Source organism: Chaetodon auriga, chromosome 22 (genome assembly GCF_051107435.1).
Source record: "Chaetodon auriga isolate fChaAug3 chromosome 22, fChaAug3.hap1, whole genome shotgun sequence".
Classification (NCBI taxonomy): Eukaryota; Metazoa; Chordata; class Actinopteri; order Chaetodontiformes; family Chaetodontidae; genus Chaetodon; species Chaetodon auriga.
In genome coordinates, this window is record NC_135095.1 from 2,279,219 (window position 1) to 2,297,679 (window position 18,461).

The 18,461-nt window shown below is 39.8% G+C and overlaps 1 protein-coding gene across 1 annotated transcript in view; it reads left to right on the plus strand.

Annotated features, from left to right (window-relative positions):
* Positions 1 to 18,461, plus strand: part of tmem178bb (transmembrane protein 178Bb) — a 122,695-nt gene that overhangs the window by 60,817 nt on the left and 43,417 nt on the right. Inside the window, exon 3 of the mRNA XM_076722039.1 lies at positions 2,452 to 2,565. Within this exon, the coding sequence (XP_076578154.1) occupies positions 2,452 to 2,565 (114 nt within the window). The remainder of the gene's footprint in view (positions 1 to 2,451; positions 2,566 to 18,461) is intronic.

Consider the following 18,461-nt stretch of genomic DNA (forward strand, 5'->3'; position numbering starts at 1 on the left):
ACAGGAGATGTGGGAGCCTTAAGGCAAGCCTTCACTGAGCACATGGATCACATATGAACATCACTGATTAATCAATGCTGCATTATGATGCCAGACACTAGGGATGAGAGTGTAAGCTTGGAGCATTTATTGGATTTCACTCCTGAACAGGAGTACCTTCCTGGAGTTATGAATGGAGTGACATTTACAGACCAGAGTAACCTGACTGTTAGCCATCCAGTACATGGGCATAGAAACCATTATACATGATAGAGTTTTCAGCTTGGAAATCATATTTTCATATATCCACCTGTTGTAACATTGGTGATGTTACCCACATGTTTCAGAAAGGATATTCTGTACCTTAGAGTTTGGATTTATCACTTGCTGCAATGAAGTTATTACTAAATTAGTGGTGTTTGAAAATCACCGTCCTTCAGGTTTGACCAACATACTTTTCTCATAACCAGGAAATGTTAAAACCTGTGCAGCTCCCTGACCTCATATGAACAGAGTGGCCAGACTGACAGACAGTCCCACTGACCATTCTACTGCCAGACAGGGCTAAAAATAACAAAAAGTGTTTTTATATATCCTCATGTGCTCAAAGTGTATCAATTCAATTCATTTTTTTTTTATTAATAGTATGATTATGGAGACCAGTGTATGGAGACAAATAAAAAGATCATTTACAAGCTCCCATTTGTTAAATATTTTTAAGTTTGTTTAAGTATTAAGAGACTGAAGTGTGGTTGGTTTCATCAAATACATCCCATCTCTCTGTGTGAGCGATATGGTTACGACTTCACCACAGATAAAGAGATTGTCATGAATGGGTAGTTACCACAGTTGTGGGCACCTTAATTTGCTTGTTTATGCCCTGTGTGTGTGTGTGTGTGTGTGTGTGTGTGTGTGTGTGTGCATGCAGGGGGGTCTCAGTCTTCGCAGTTCAAATCTCCCAGGACTCCAATAATGCAATTTTCAGTAAGCCATCCAGTCTTGCCAGTGATAATTAGAGCAGATATGCAGAAATGATGTCTAACAGAAGCAGCTCTTTCTCCAGCATCCAGAAAATTACAGTTTTGCTATGAACAATACAGTATTACAGCAACCATTCTCACATTGAGTTAATACTGGCACAGGTCCAGTGCTGCCCCTGGCAGAGGGCCATACCAAACACGTTGTTTCAGAGACAACAGTAAACTAGATCAGATAATTGACATGTAGCAACAGGAAACAGCAGACATTAATAGCACATATGACATAAAGTGCAAATATCACAAAATATCCACATAGAGTTGAATATTGCGGGAACATTTTTATACTTAGCTGAGGTGGAAATTTATGTGGTTAAAAGCAAAATTTTAAAAAAGGTGCATCGGCAGTAGAGTTGGCAAATAAATCACGACATGCATGAAGGAGGTGACTTCCACTGAAGCTTCTGTTCCACTGAAGAGATGAAGACAGTAGTAGATGAAAATATCAGATCTGTGTTGCTCAATGAGGAGATCTTAACTTTAATACAGGAAACAAACAGAAGTGCCGTATTTCCAGCATGTTTCCACATCGTTTTCACTCATTTGTGGCTCCTTTGATTAAATCACCTTGTTGTTTCTTATTCTTCTTCATTTCATGTGACCATCTTCTGATTTGCCGCTAGGTTTGGTTAAGTTTAGGTAACTGAAACTGGCCATGGTCAAGGTTAGTGTAAACTTGTAGTTTTGCTTGAATTCAGTTTTGGTAGGAGACAGAATACAAACAGTGGTCTTCAGTAAAAGTCAGATGCTCTGTACACCCATGCATCCTGAGATTTTACAGAGGTTAAAACATGTTATGATTCTGCCACCTTTTCTAGTGAGAGAGAGGAGTCATTATTGAAAGGATCACAAGAGGTTGCTTGTCAGGAAAGTGGTGGCAAGTGTGTGACCAAACAAGCAATAATCTCTTTCTATCTTTCACCATTGTGGTTCAGTATTTGCCAGCTCAGCGTATCTCCATTAATTCAGACATCTTTCTGACTGTCATTTTAAGTTGGGTCTACATTGTCAGTGAAACATTTCATCTAGAAATCCCACACACATCAGCAGGCCAGGGGACTCTCAGAGACATTTACAATTATACCATGAATGGCTCCCTTGACTGATTATTTAATAGCTTTTGAGGAATACATCAGTTTTCTGACAGCCATTGTGTCAGAGTTGCAGGTAATAGAAATGTATGTTGAAAGTGTTCTTCAGCGTTGACACAGTAGTGTCTCATACAACAGCAGATTGCTATTGTTTTAGAGAATATAAGTGATTTGCCAGTGTCTGGGAATTTAATTAATAACTGCAGACATAGCCTCTCCAGCTGAATCATCACACTGTGAAACAATGTTATCTTAACGTTCCATTCAGTCCTGCTCCACGTGTCATCCTTGTGGATCTTATGTAATGAGCCATGAGTCAATCCTATCTGTTTTTTTCTCTGCAGGTTCTATTGCAAGGTGCTCCTACATTAAGTATCACTACTCCTCGGCTACGATACCCAAAAACCTCTCCTACAACATCACCAAGACAATAAGGCAGGACGAGTGGCACTCCCTTCGTAAGTCTGCTAGAGTCTCTTTTATTTGTGTATGGATATGCTTTAGGCTGAGTAAATTTCATGTCACTCTGAAAAGTGCTTATATTGTAATATACATTTTAATGAACAGAGGAAGATTAATGGAAATACAGCACATTAGCCAGAGAGTTATTCAATGTGCTCCTCTGTATTTAATTGACTTTCCTCCTTTGAGCTAACAGTGCCAGCTATTAATGTAGTAATATTCAACAGCAACGGTTTTAAAAAGTAGGAAAATTTCATTTATCATTTAACGTACAGGCTGTAGTACATTTTAGTCTTCACTTCATCTGATTTGTTGTTTCCACTGGTAGAAAAGTGTACCATCTACTTTCTACTGCTCGCTTGTGATGACTAAAAGTGACAAAGTGTACTCTTGAGCTGGTTCAGTGTCTTGCTGTAGGACAGGGAATGGTGTTGTTGCATGAATCAAACAATTGCAATCACTTTAAGCACTAGGCCACTCTGCAGGCCAGTGATTAATACTATTTGATGGTGTTATTATGTGAAACTGTGGAACTGTATTTGTCCATTCATCTGTCCAACACTTAGTTCCAGAGTAAAATATTTCAAGCCACTTCTGACCAGATAGCCGTGAAATGTATTGTGTCATGGTGACAGTAATGGTTCACAGAGGATAATTGCTAACCCCTTTTTATGATCTCCCTTGTCTTCTGTGTAGCACCATTACACATCAAAAAGTACCTTCAACATGACAATGACTGAAAAATTTGAAATTAAATGACATTTGCTGTCATTATGGGCCCCAAAGAATGTCTTGATTTCATAAACCCAAGTGATTTCTGGTGTATATCTGGTGAATTTGGTCTTTAGAGCCTCAGTCAGGTTACTGCTTCCATCCATCCTTCCATTATCTATACCTGTTAATCCAGTAGGAAGCTGAATCTTATCCCAGCTGACATTAGACAAGTGAAAGGGTACACCCTGGGCATCATCCCAGGGCTCACACACACGCACACACACACACACACACACACATATATATATGTGTGTGTGTATGAGGTGGTGGAGAATGGCCGAGCCAAGATCCTGTGCAACCTCCAGATCCAGACTGACAAGATGGTGGTGGCTAACCAACCACACATCATGTTGATAGACAAACAGAGCAAAGCAGTAGTGAGAGTGTGATAGTGTGACATCAAGAAGAAGGAATGTGAGAAGCTCAAAAAATACCAAGAGCTGAAAGAGGAGCTAGATAAGATGTGGGGAGTAAAGACAACCGTGGTACCAGTGGTAATTGGAGCACTGGGGGCAGTGACCCACAGACTGGGAGAGTGGCTTCAGCAGATTCCAGGAACAGCATCTGAGGCCTCTGTCCAGAAGAGCGCAGTCCTGGGAGCAGCTAAGATACTGCACAGAACCCTCAAACTCCCAGGACCCGAGCTTGAGGAGGTGTCACATGTCACTTTTGTATGTTAAATATCTAACAATATAACTGGGAAGATTGTTCATGGTTTCCATGGGGGTTACCTTTTTTGATTTTAATGACTCCTTGGCTTTTAGGTGTCATTACATGTGGTTTTTACAGGACTAAAGCCAACAACATTTCCAGGATTGCACAATCAATTTAACCACTGAGCCATTTCTATGCAAAAATCAATAATCTTTGATGGTGGTGGTGATGGTCTTTGATGGTCTGATGTAGAACTGTGGTGTCATGTTGGTCAGTCCATCCATCAGGTCATCTATCCAACAGAACCAAAGACATTTACCTTTGACCAACATTTTTGTTAAAGACAAGATATCTTAAACACTAATCAAGGAACTTAAATACTAAATACTCTTCTGTATTCTTCTCTTCGTGCGACCTATCATCATTCCATATATCCAGGTGTTTTTGGTGACTTCTCTAGTCACACCAATGTCCGACTGTACTGTAGAAATGTCAAAACTGAACAGTCACACCATGAGGATGAATTCATTACTGACTGGACTCTTAGGATATTCAAATCATCAGTATGCTGTTTGTTCTCATTTGTTCTTGTCTAACATTCTCCTAATGAACACTTATTTCATTCAGTTGTTATCCAGTCTGAGCCATACTAATTACATATTTAAGTTTTATTTGTCCAGTAAGTCCTGGACCTGTCGAAAATAGACACAGTGGCTGGAGGGTGACCTCACTACAGCACTGTTTGCCTGTTTGATTATATCAGCATGTGTACAAGCACTGTCAGAGCTTGTAGGGAGTCTATCTACTTTTAGGATATCTGCCATTCATGAGCTGTTCCTCTGGGCATGTTGTAGTTCTCCAGTCGCCTGGCCACTGAGCAAAGTGGAAGCACACCCTGACCTCAAACTGTCACTGTCTCGGTCTGACTAGTCCTCAACTGTCAGGTGACAGGATTGGGAAAGTCTCCTCTGCTCCAAACCACAGAGGACTGCTCTGCCGTCTGTTTTCTTCTGCTTTTTTCACACTGCACAGCTCTGTCCTACAAAGCAGAAGAGGAATATGTTTCTATTTAAAGGCCATTCCATAGAATATCCTGGGCACCAGATGATATTATGTATGTATTATTATATTTTTGGATTGGGTTTTGCCCCTCAAGTGCATACAGACTGCCCTACCTTATTGGTTAAGTTTGTGGGGCTGTATGGAATAACTACAGACACTTCCCAGGGCTGAAAAGGGTGCAGCAATTAAATATATTATTATATAATCAAAATACTCTTATCAAATATATAATATTTTGTAGTATTTTTATTTACAGTCAACATTCCTCCAAAACATGCTAGAATTGTACATCAGCCAAAGACAACACAATGTTTTGCATTGTCTTGCAACCAGCAGGCCAACACTGTTTTAAATTGGATACTTAATTCTGTATATTATTGTAGCCACAGTCATTGCTTTAGATGCAAAAATACTTAGTCATATTAATTTTATGTGATTGAGTGATCAGGTTGCATCCTTTGGTATAATATTTGTTGGCCAAAATCTGACCTTATTTGAGGATACAAATCATGGATCATCAGCATATAACCCTATATATAACACTTAATCACAGCCGTGTGGTGTTAGGGGGAGGCTATATATGTTGCATGGGTTAGGTCAGGGTTAGATTTGGGGTTAGTATAGTGCTTTCTACAGTATAGCACCATGCTGTCTACACAGACTAATTGTTTGTTACAACATGTTCTGTATATTTTTTCCCCATGACCACGCTTGGACTGCATAATGTCCCTTTTGTTGTTAATAGTGTACAGTATGTATATTTTATTTTACAGTCCACTGAGCAAAAATCATGGTTGCATGACTGGTGTTGAGGCACACAGTGTGTTTTCAGCAGTCAAAAGCAGACCTGTGACATCTTACACTGTTTTCTGTTTTGTTTTGTTTTGTTGCCCAGACTAAATTTGGTTTAGCTGTTTAACAGTTATGGCACAAATGTACAGTACTTGTCAGGAGTTCATCGACCACAAATAATCTCCTGTGGATAGGCTTTTTAGTTTAAGCCAAGGACAAAAGACATCACATTTATTGGGCTAAATAAGGGAGCTGCTGCTGCGTATGCAAATGCTCTGAAAATATTTGGTTCAATTACTGCCATTTTCTATTTTGGTTTTGACTCATATGCATAGGAATGGGAAGGATGTGTTTCATCTTCACTATCTTGGTAAGCTCCAGAAAACATATAGCTCATATTTGTGGCAGTAAGGTCACCCCTCTCCAGTCAGAGATGTTTAATGTCCTTATTACCGGGCCTATTCACACACATCTGAGTGTGAGATAATTTCACTCCACTAACCGATGGCCTGTCACTCTGATGTGGGTATGAAAACTAGAAACAGCAAAATGGTGAATAAACAAAGCCCTATCCAATGAGTGAGCATCTGCACTCACTACCAAATCAATAACAAGTGCCAGATTAAATCACAACACTCAGTGACCTACTAATAAGAAATTGCATATCGGCTTTGAACTGGGGAGTCTTAGGAGACTGTCAGCTTCTAATGAGTCCTGGGTCTGAGTTCAGTTCGACTGACTGGCTCAGATCTATCACACAGTCAGACTTCAAACATGCTAAGTTTATCAGTTCCATAAAGCTGATTCTTGACTCTTTTTGTTAGATTCTTCAACAACAGCTCTGACACACTACAGTGGATATAACCTCTGTAAGCTGCTCAGCTCTGCTCACTCTGAAGAAAACTTGCTTTCTGGGAGAATTGAGAATCACAAGTTGCAAGTTATACATTACAAGCAATGACAACAGTTAATAAAACACCAGTAACTTGTGTTGACTTTTTTTAGTCAGCACAAATGTCAAAGATATTCAAAACAAAAATAAGTAAATAGATAAATGATGAAACAGGGGAAGGACCACAGGGAAAGATGATTTTGTTTATGCCCCAAAATCCCAAAAAATCCTCCCAGCTCACTGACCCCAATAAATTTGTGATTCATAGCACTCCCCAATCCCAGCAGGCACTGTAGTGCACTATATTTACTGTCCATGTGACATTTATCCACTACTATATATAGTTCCCTTAAAAAATCCCAGTGTCCAGTGCTTTATGTACGTGTAAATTACAGTCCTATCACTCTACACCTGCCCGTGATGATGTAAAATGATAATGATAGTGTCTGACATCTCTATTTACTAGCCACAGAGTAAGCTATTATGGGAATCATAGCTTACTCTGGAATGGATTTAGAGCACAGCCATAGTGAATGAAGACAAGTGAAAATGAAAATAAAGATAATTAATTCAAAAAATAAATTTATTAAAACTGATTGTATATGATAATTAACTCCTGTACAAAGTCTTTAGCACTTAGATTCTACAAGGAGACTTTGTAATCGAGGGGCGGCTGCCCTGACCAGCAGTGAGATAAATAAATCCCCCATGGACTCCAGACACTGGTGATGATGGCTGATGGCTTTGCTGACTGATGAGGCTGATGAAATGCGAGAAGAGTAGCAGGATGGGATGAGAAATAAACTACAGGCCAAAGCATGCAAAAGAATATTTGTCCTCAGGGAACTTTGGCTAGAGTTTCATTTGTGAAATAACCTTAGTGTATGGAATTAACTTGGATTTATTTTCTCAAAAGACATTTTTTTTTCCATGCAATGGGTTATCCATAGCAAGGTGTGCACAAAGGAAGTAACCTAAAACACAGGGCCTGAACACCCCAAAACCACACAGGTCAGGCTGGATTGTCATGCTTGCCTTTGATCCAAAAAGAGTATCGTTTATTAATAATTTGGTCCAATTTATGCTTTCAATGAAAATGTCTGAATTAGACATTTTTGTGTTAATTTTATATAACATTACATAACAAGATAGAGACGCTAATAGCAATTAAAACTAGCATCCTTCTAGCTGTGAGTATTATCAAACAATGATGAGGACACTAAAGCTCAAATTATACCTTCACCATTGAAATAATGGGTATTTTGCACACACCTGTTTGCAGGCAAAAATTACCCGTTGCAGTAACATTTGTTTAAAAATTCAGCATAGCAAATTGAGCATATGGCGTCACCCCATTCTCTAAAGGTTGGACTCCCAAGTTCATCTTGCTGAGTTCATCCTCCAAAAAAATGCATGTTAGAATTTTTCATTCTCTCTGTTGAGAAAAAGCCTAAAGAATTATGCCTTCAGTAGGAACCAATGGGCTTGGGACTGAGAGCCACAAAGGGGTAGTGAATTTGGAAATTACTGAGGCCACATTTACACTTGTGTCTCTAGATGAAATCGTGGCCAATTTCATACACCTTTATTTACGCTTACCCACATACGTGTCTCAGTTGGTCACTAATTATATTCCAAACCTGATTGCACAAGCTGTTTACTCATAATTATTATAGCATAGCTGGCATTTGCTAGCCAACAGCTGTCCATAAACAAACACAGACACACACTTGAGTCCTTTTTATGTGCCACGCTAAAGATTGTTTTGCTTTTTTTTGGTTTTCCCAGGCTGTCACTCTCACCACTGCCTCGCCCATACAAATCAATGCTCTCTCACCGACACAGATCATTCAATGGTTGAACTTAACAAGGATCAGATAAACACAGCAGCTTGGTGCACCTTCTGTATGATCATATGTGCTGATATCACGAGAGCCACTTTTTTCCTGATGCTTCAATGAGACAGAGAGCTGCCATTATCACAGTTGACAATCCCTGAGGCCATTTCCACAGTGATATAGTTAGACTTGGTAGGAGTAAAGAATATGAGTGTGTCTTGAAGAGACAGATGCTTTACACCTTTTCAGCATCTGGGACATTAGACAAGTGTTGAAACAAAGAATGACCTACCACTTTCAGACATTCTAGCATATCTTTGTGCAGCCACCCCCTGGAGGTGCAAGACGAACTACTGCTTTTTACGGATGAGTAACCCCACTTCAACTCAGCCCTTTTAGGCTGTTTGGTCAGCAGGCAGAGTTTAATAGTTTGCTGTTCAACTTCAGAGATGTCGTGGACCAAATCCACCCACAGTGCCTCGAGCCTTGTATGGATTAAGTAAGAATGACAACCTAGTCTTGGCTTTCATGAAGTGTGTGAAATTGAGCTCAGGCAGGCCTGACAATTTCTCCCACTCCCATTACATAGATTTGAGGAAACAGTGTGGTGACATTGACACGGCTTCAAAGACTCAGAGATGAACATGATACTCATTTGTTTCTGTCAGTCAAAAATTTGCAGCAACTCACAGCAGCACCCGCACAGCCAGGAACCAAAACCCCTTTTTCTATTACTGCTGAACATCAAAGCAACAGCAGAGAGTACACAATATCCCTTCTCCCACCCCCACTGTCTTTCACAGATGCAGACAGCATACATTTGACGCTGGCTTTTAGAGAGGACAGGATGGAAGGAGGTTTTCTTATGCTGCAGCTTAGGGATTTTGTTACTTCAAAAGGACGCATAAGTTGTTAGCTGGGGAAAGCTGTCAATGAGTGACAGTGTATAATCCATGGCAGCAGCTGAAGGTTGTGGCTGAGGCTAATTGTTCAGCAGACAGCCACTCCCACTCAATCTCATCATGCTGATGTGGCTGCTGCAGTTGGTAGATTATGCAGTGAGCACGCCTTCATGAAGATGACAGGGATTTAACTCATTGAGAAGCATCGATTCACTGTTATTTAAAAGCCTTGTAGGATCGTCACTTTCATCCTGTTAAGCTGGTAAGGTAGAACCTCCACCCTACACCCCAACGCAGTCTCTTTGACACTCCCGTGCAAACAATCAGCACAAACAAACAAACCAAGTGTGATATGTCAGTTGGTCTGTCTGAGGAGCTTGATCATAGAGTATGCAGCAGTACTGTGCAGTAGGAAAGTAGACTTGACCACTGGGAGGTCCCCAGTAAGCAAAGAGCACAAATGTATGATGAGGTAAAATGCAGCCAGAGCTCAGGAGTACTACATTCTTTATCTGAGTCTTCAGCTTGAAACAGGAAAATATTAGATAAACTGGACTTGGCCAGAAGTACAGATGTCAAATGTGGAAGTAGATCCTCTCTAACTCTATAGACACTAGTGATGGGAATTCCGGCTCTTTTAAGAGAGCCGGTTCTCAGGGCTCGGCTCTCATAAAAGAGCCAGCTCTTTCGGCTCCCCAGTGGCTCCTCAGATTTTTTGTTGCTTTAATTAATTTATTACCAAAATAATGTAAAATTATGTGTAAAATTAATTACTAATGTACAACACATACTTTATAGCAAATTTTACTGCATTTCCTGCAGTCACTCATTTTGTCACCTTTCCGGCATTTTGTCGGTCGCTCTGTGTGTGTGTGTGTACGCGTGTGCTGTGTCTGTACCCCCCCCGCTCAGTGCGTACACACAGAAGCCACCACACATCTTGTAGTTGACAAATCACATGCTGCTTGAACGTAGAAAAATTCGAGAGAAAAAAAAAAACCAAAGGGGCTCCCACTCCGGCTCCCAGGCAGGAGCCGGCTCCGATCGTTCACTTCAAAGAGACGGCTCTTAGAGCCGTTTCGTTCGCGACTGACACATCACTAATAGACACTAGGGAGCAAAATCTTGAATTTTGACAATAAAACCCCAATTAACTTTTCATCTAAGATAAACAGTGCTTATGAACAGACAACTTTAAAGATGACTTCTTCTTACTCATCATGGCCCTACAGAGCCTTTGAAAACAGTTTCAATTTGCTGTTTTAATTTTATTGATTTATTTTGACACTTTATAGTGTCAAAATTCAAATATTTGTACAAATAAAGGTTATTCTACATGTACATATAATATTTACAATGTATGTATAAAGGAAAATGTTGAATGAAGCCAGAAACAATGATTGTATTTATAGGAAGTCAGTTGGTTAAATCTAAATCTAATCTCTTTCTTTACCTTATTCTTATTCTCAGTCAGTCAAAATAGTATCATGTTATGTATTGTGCTACTTCTCCAAGATATCACAGTGCCGTATGTAATGAAATATGCTTTTGTCTAAGAGAGGAGCCCATTTATTTGTGGAAGGAACAGGATGTCATCATTGAACAAGCATTTCCAAGTTCTGGATATCCTCCACAAGCAGATTTATCAGGTTCTTAGGTGCTGTTAGCAACTTTTGCAGAAATAGCATAGAGCTGCATATGCACTCCATACATCACAGCCATGAATTAGAGGTTGAACAGGATAGCTTCTGCTTTTGGCTGCATGGAGGCTTGTTCAGCCCTAATGTGCAGAGATCAATAAATGGAGAAACAGTCACATTTGCAGTTTCATGCGGGTCATGTTCACTCTGGGAGATCTTTTCAGTAATATTTTCAGGTTTAATTAGAAAAGATAGAAAGAGATAGCTTTGAGCCCATGTAACACCCAGCAGTGACATTTGCACTGTTACTATGCAAATTGGAACAGTGCAGTAGTAGTGATAGTGGTGTGGAGGAGACAGTAGGCAAAGCAAAAATGTCTCAGTGGTTGCTAGGCAGGTTAGCATCTGTAACCATGATATCCCCCACAGAGCTGTGGGTGGAGATGAGCGCATCAGCTTTCACCACACCTTACCTTATGTCTCATCTGAAGAAACCTTTCAAAGACTGTTGTGATCATCAATGAACCTGACACCCCCCCGAGTGTCCCTTTGAGTTGTCTTTATTAAAAACAAACCCCAAACCCACTCAACCCCCTACCTGAATGGTTGTCAGGCAGAGAGAAACAGGAGCCAAACATGGATAACTGGCATCACATCATCATGTCATCATCATGTCTTCATTCTAGACTGTCACTTATTTACAGGATGTGTTCCATAACACAGATGCTCACTATAGGTTGTAACTGTTAATGTCTGTGTATGTGCTCAGCCTCTGTATTATCCAATGTGTGTGTGTGTGTGTGTGTGTGTGTGTGTGTGTGTGTGTGTGTGTGATTGAGATGAGGGGATTCATGTCTGCAGTTCTGTAAAAAAAAAATCTTCAAATGTCTTGCCTGAAGGCATCACTTTGATGTGTGGCAGATTGAATGATCATCAGTGTGAGTACAGTGTAAACAGCTTTAGAATTGTTGGAACCCATATTGTTGCACTTTTGACAGAGGCTAGCAGTTTTCTTCGCTTCCAGCCTTTGAGGTAAGTTAAGGAAACACATCCCAGACTTTTGGTACATCCATACTGGAAACATAAATATGAGATTGGTATTGATCTTCCATTTCTATCTCTTGGTTAGATGGCAAACAAGATACTTTTCTTTTGATGTACATACAAAATCAGTGTTTTGTGCAGATTGTTAAGTCAAATGTGGCCTCTTTGTCTTGTGAGCAGATCATGTCCATGCATTTCTGTTTGCTCATCCTGCCTAGCAGCTATTTTTAATAGCTGTGGAGCACAACCAAGACCTTTCCAAATAGAAAAAGCAACTTTAATTTGCTGTTTTCACTTTGATAGGCTTACAGTATATACATTCTGTTTGCAGAATGTCTACAGTTTTTTTTTCAGTTATTTCTAGCCAGCAGCAGGGATATGTGTTGCATTTGCAGTCTCAAGCTTTTGATGCACAGCCAACACAGAGTGAGTACCTTTATGAAATATTTAAGGGGCACCCCACCCTTTTTAAACATCAAGATCAATTTTTCTTGTCATGGGGAATATTATCGGCCTGTCATCAGTTGTGTAATATCAAGTCTGAGAAATTAACCCAAATGATGTCATAGTGATGCCATCGTGGTTATCTTGAGCTTGGAGAGTACAAACTTAGCATGTCTGTTTTACAAACTGGAGTTTCAAAGACATGGCTGTTTAGCAGACAGGGAGTTTAATGTAAAAATCTATTGAGGTGAATTACTGGGTCCAGGATTTTGGAGCTTGACCCATACTAGGGACTAAAAGTCAGGATATCTCGGCCTCTACTACTTCCATTTTGACGAAGTCCCCCAACTTTATGGGAGCGCAATACTAAATCACTGGAATACTCCTTTAAAATCTGGCAAAACACAACTGTCATTGAACTTCCTTTTCTCCACAGCCTAAGTGCTCCATCCAGATTCTGTTTCTACAGTGGATCATTGGCATTGTGGTCAACTTTTGGTATTTAAGCAAATCTCCAAATCCCACCTCTGGATTATTCAGATACAGAGATTTGTTGTGCCAGTGAAATGTGAGAGTTTTCATTTTACTGAAGCGTTATTGCTCCATGTTGTATTTGAACCTGTCCTCACAAGTAAATGGCCATATAAGCAGACCTTGTAAGTTGGTCATTACAACCATATTTAGGTTTGTTAGATGGCAACCTCGAGTGACCATAGCAATTATCTGGGGAAAAAAGGAGCAAGTCAGGTGACACAGTATAAAAAGCAAGAAAGTCTGTATTTGGAAGAAGGTGGGGTGGATGGATGGGTGAAACAAACACAAGACTTTCATCCAGGAGACCTATGTGTGTGTCCCATGTGAAACCGAAAGTCATCTTTGACCTATTTTACATGCTCCATCGCTTTCGCAATAGGTGCGTACTTATTTTAACTCATGATCTTTTTCTAAACCTAACCAAGTAGTTTTGATGGTTAAACCTAAGCATACTGTGTTTCACAATATTAATGATGTGCGTATGAAGGTCTGGTACGACAACCTTTCAGTAGGCACACTGATATTCAAGACACTGATATACCATTATACTGTATATCAATCTTTGGGGTTGCCTAAAAGATGCCTAAAAGCTCATTAGGGTTTGTACAGCTATGGTTGGTCCCAAGAAGACAATGTGTCAGTGACCACCCACACTATTTAAAGTAAGGTACAGTTTGCCACAGTGCTCGAGAGAGTTTGTTACAATTAAGATTGTGTTGCTTCTATCTCGATAAGTGACAGTTCACTTGGTAATATATAACAGCTTATATAAAGCAGTACAGAATAATCACATACTGAACTAGGAAAGAAACACAGTAGAAAAGATGTTTTTTTGTCCTTGTTTTGCACTAATGAACATGAAAAATCTTGCCCTAGGGCCCCAAAAGGGCTCTGCCCAGTGTTAGGTTCATTCCACATATACAACAATATTTTCAGTATGTACTACTCTGCTATAGACCAAGTAAAAAAAAGGGAGTGAAAAGAACGAGGCAGGAATTTGCTGATGATAACTAAAAACTGGGCCCACTGTCTCCAGTCTTTTATAGGTATACAGTTTCCTGAAAATAATTATTTTTGATCATAAACTGTATGAATCTGCATGTGATGTGGTCACCTTGTGCATTCACGTGCATATATCTTCCATGGCCAGAACATCGAGTGTTGTGATTTATCATTTCTGGCCCACAATTCCTTGTTACTTAGCACTTGACATATACGGCAATTTCATTATCAATTTCTGTATCTGAAATAAATCAGCTGATGTTTCAGTTGAGTCTAACCTTGCCATGTATGTTCAGATGTGAAAAAAGGTCAAAACATGCAGTCATTTATGAGGCACAAGAGTCACTGAGTTGCTGTGAGGAACATCCTGTATCACATGTCTGTGGGAAACATTCTGCTTGTTCTCTACATCATCACAGTTGGTCTTTTCTAGCCAGCATGATTTCATTCTAGCCTCATCATACTCAATGTCACCAATCACCTTGTTTTTTCATTATTGACTGTGGTGGGTGTTAAAACTTCAAGTTTCCTACACGTTCTCCCGCTGCCTGATGTCAAGTTAAAGGAATTATGATAAACAGCAGGCAATTATGGTGATAACAATTACTGGAGAAATCAGTTTGTTTCCATATTTAGACATGGTGAAGGGGTTGATTGGCATGACAAGCATTACTCACAAACACACACTCTCACACACTATCTCACCAGCTCTCACACATAAATATGAAGTTGATCTGAAGATATATGGATGAAGCAGCAGCAGCAGACATTCCATGGATTCACTCCCTCTTGTTGTGAATAATTGATGGGAAGTGCAATTACGCATAATTAACAGGGTGGAAACACTGCAGATACACATAGCTAGAAGTCTTGGATGCACCTCATTACACTTATGTGTTTGAGGCACTCCAAATTAGAGGAAATCGGTTGTGTCCAGCCATGTGACCGCAGTGCTGCCAGGCCCAGTGATTCATCACTGCTCATCCATATGAAGCTTTGGTCCAGAGGGAAGAGCTGTGAACTGTCTCTGTCCAGCAGGACAACCACTGTCTCTAATTCAGCTAGCTTGAATAGAAAAGTTGACCAGTGGACATGCTTCTGATTCTCGCAGCAGAAATAATCTGCTTCACACAAATTTTGACACTATTCTGAAGATCCACTGGAGTGTAAAAGTGGTCTTAAGAGCATGTCATGAACACCCAATGACATTCAATGGTGGTCTTCAAAAAGAATAGAATAATGTGAGTGGCCTTGAAAATGGCCTTAATAAGTCTATTCATGAGCCTGTGATGACTGTTGATTAACACTCAAGAGAGGTCTGAATGATTTTAGCCTGTTACGAAAATCAACTGGGGTGGTCTTGGGTGGAAGTCTAATAGTGAATCTGTTGTTAATGTCTGTTGAGTTCAGTAGTTGTCATCAAAAGTAATAATTTTGGCACAGTTTTGATAATCCATAGAATGTTTAGAAGCATAACAAGTCTAGTCTTGAGTCTTGACTGGACATCTTATACTGAGCCAAACAGAATGTGGCCATTAGCTACTCATTTTTATATCCTCACTTGGAAAGACAGACAATGTATTACATGTTTTACCTGATCGTCATTGATTTTTGTAAATATGTGTATAGTAAATTTGAAGCCTGCAGACAAGTTAGGACAAGGGCAACAAAAGTAGCACTGCTTAAAAACACAGGTAAACAAATTCATTGGTAACAGGTGATAGTATCACGATTGGGTATGAAAGGGGCATCCTGGAAAGGCTCAGTCGTTCACAAGCAAGGATGGAGGTTCATCACTTTGTTAACACATGACTGATAAAGAATATCGGCTTGAGAACAGCTGTTGTCGGTACACACGCTTACTTTCCAAAAGACTGCATTCTAGTTTTATTTACATTTTACACAATGTTGCAACTTTTTGGGAATTAGGGTTGTATAATTCTAGATTTTTATTCTATAGTTTCTCTATTTATTTGTACTTATTTCTTTCTTGGTTTTACTGTAACACCTAAATTTCCCCTGTTTGAGATCAATAAAGGATTATCTTATTTCTTTATTAAATATTTTAGAAAAGTCACTGTAAGGATCAGTTTTTATTTGATCTGAATAGTTCATAAGACATGCTGTCCAATCACATCGGTGCTTTATCAGGCTTTATCAGAGACATTTTTCCTTCTTGCGTGTCTCACCTGACAGATACACTCTCGTACACACTGACATTTCGCTGAGATGTTACTGAGAGCTTACTGGTGGTAATGCTTTTTATGATATAATAATTGTAATGATATTAGTTAAATCTAATTTGTAATCTGTTATGTTACTTCATTATTGCCAAGGAGTAATATAATACTGTAATTCATTACTTTTGTAGGCCCTACATCTGTGTTTGAGTGTGTGTGCCATAAGACCATAATCTCTTTTCCAGCAGATACAGTAAGGAGACAAGCAACCTTTCTCGAGAGGGTCACAGTAGGTCCAATGAACGGCTATTGATTTTCTCTGAGATCTCTGTATCATTTGCATGAACCAGTAGGTCAAGACATCTTTTCAGTCCCCTGCTCTCCTGTCTCTTCATGTTATTTGACAATTTATGATTCCGTCCGTGCAGAACAGCTGCTGTAGTCTTGACTGGCAGCTCGCAGCCTGGCCAGCTGCTGCAGTGCTCCTCACTCCATCTTGTCTATAGTTTATTGTGCAGACTAAGCCATGTTGTGTTGTTGACAACGCAGCTTTTCAGCAGTTCATTGACTAAATTGCCCAACCTTGTTTCCAAAGAGACCTCTGAGTCGAGATTTCCCTGTCAGGAGGCTGGCTGAGCAGGTGATACTAGCAAGAATGCTGTTGTCTCAACTGCAAGTTAAGTGCACTGAGTCTTCCAGTTCTCATGAAAGGCCTAGAGAGTAGTCAATGTGTAGGCCTCTGCACCCTCTCTAACCTCGAATTATTCTTTATCTGTTGATTAAACTGTTTGAGGAGATTAATGTTTAGCTTCACTGTTTGCCTATTGAGTTTTGAAGTAATATAGCTGGTTGTGCAGGCTTTGGAAATGTAGGCTATATTAACTGGTACTGAATAAACTAATTGGTTTGTTTTAACTACATGATCATGGATACATATTGATTTGATTTATTTTAATGTGAAATGTAGAAACACACACAAGGTTGCTCTGCTGCCTCTTGCACAATAAGGTATTAGTTTTAATCATTTTTCAACAGATTGCCCCAATTTTTACACAGTTCTATTTAGTTTTTACCTGTCATAGTGCCACATAGCCGAGTGTAGAGAAGAAAAAAAAAAAAAAAAAAACAGCTGCGTGAAAATAGAGACAAGCAACATGAAGCCCACATGGGTGAGTGCGGCTTCTGTCGTCAGTGCAGCAGCTTCAGTTGATTATAATGGAAGCACTCTGCTGCGGCCATGCCGTGGCAGGTGTGTGGCAGCGCATTCATGCCCCACGTATTTCAGTATGGGCCCAGCTCCACAATCACTGGATGTTATATTTCCCATTATGCAACACCTTTTTCATTAGACTCTCCTAGCCAAAGCCAAGATAACCCTGATGACACTACTATGACATTTTCAGGGCTATTCTTTCAGACTTGACAAAGATTTTCCACAGAAGAAATTATACAACTCTTGTCATAGATGAAGTAGTGCTCCACGGGACAAGTAAATGTGAAAAAAAAAAAGAAAAGAAAAAAAGAACCCTTTCAACTGTGAAATGGGTGGAGTTATCTTTTATGTAAATACTATAAATACTATTAAATAGTATTTTATGTAACAAGTATTATCAGGCTTTTATTTTGTTGGTTGTTGATTGCCTGATGACCACTATATTACTGTGTGATATAACAGATTCGTGCCAAAAGATGGAGATTAAAGTGTCTCTGCGGTAAATCAGCTCTGACAGGTAGTGTGCAAAGGTTCACTTCCATCACTGGCCCTGAGGACTGGGAGTGAAAGAGGAAATGAAAGACCGAAGCCTGTCTGAGTTATTGCTCATTAATATTCTTGAAAAATGTGCAAAAAAAAAAAAAAAAAAACATTTGGACAGGTTAAGCCTTAAAAAACAACTGTTATCTTTAGACCAAGACAGCAGGCTGTGATCAGAGCAGGAGATGATTGAAGTGGCATGCGTGTGGATTCTGTATGCACAGACACAATCATATGGAGATATCCTACAGCTTTCTCCACCTCCACCTCCAGCCATACAGCAGAGAGCTGTCCCTTTCTGGACCTGAATGTGATGAGGGCGTAATACTGATGTCAGACCTATCACAGGAGAGAAAAGGTCTGCCTGCAGCAACCACATCC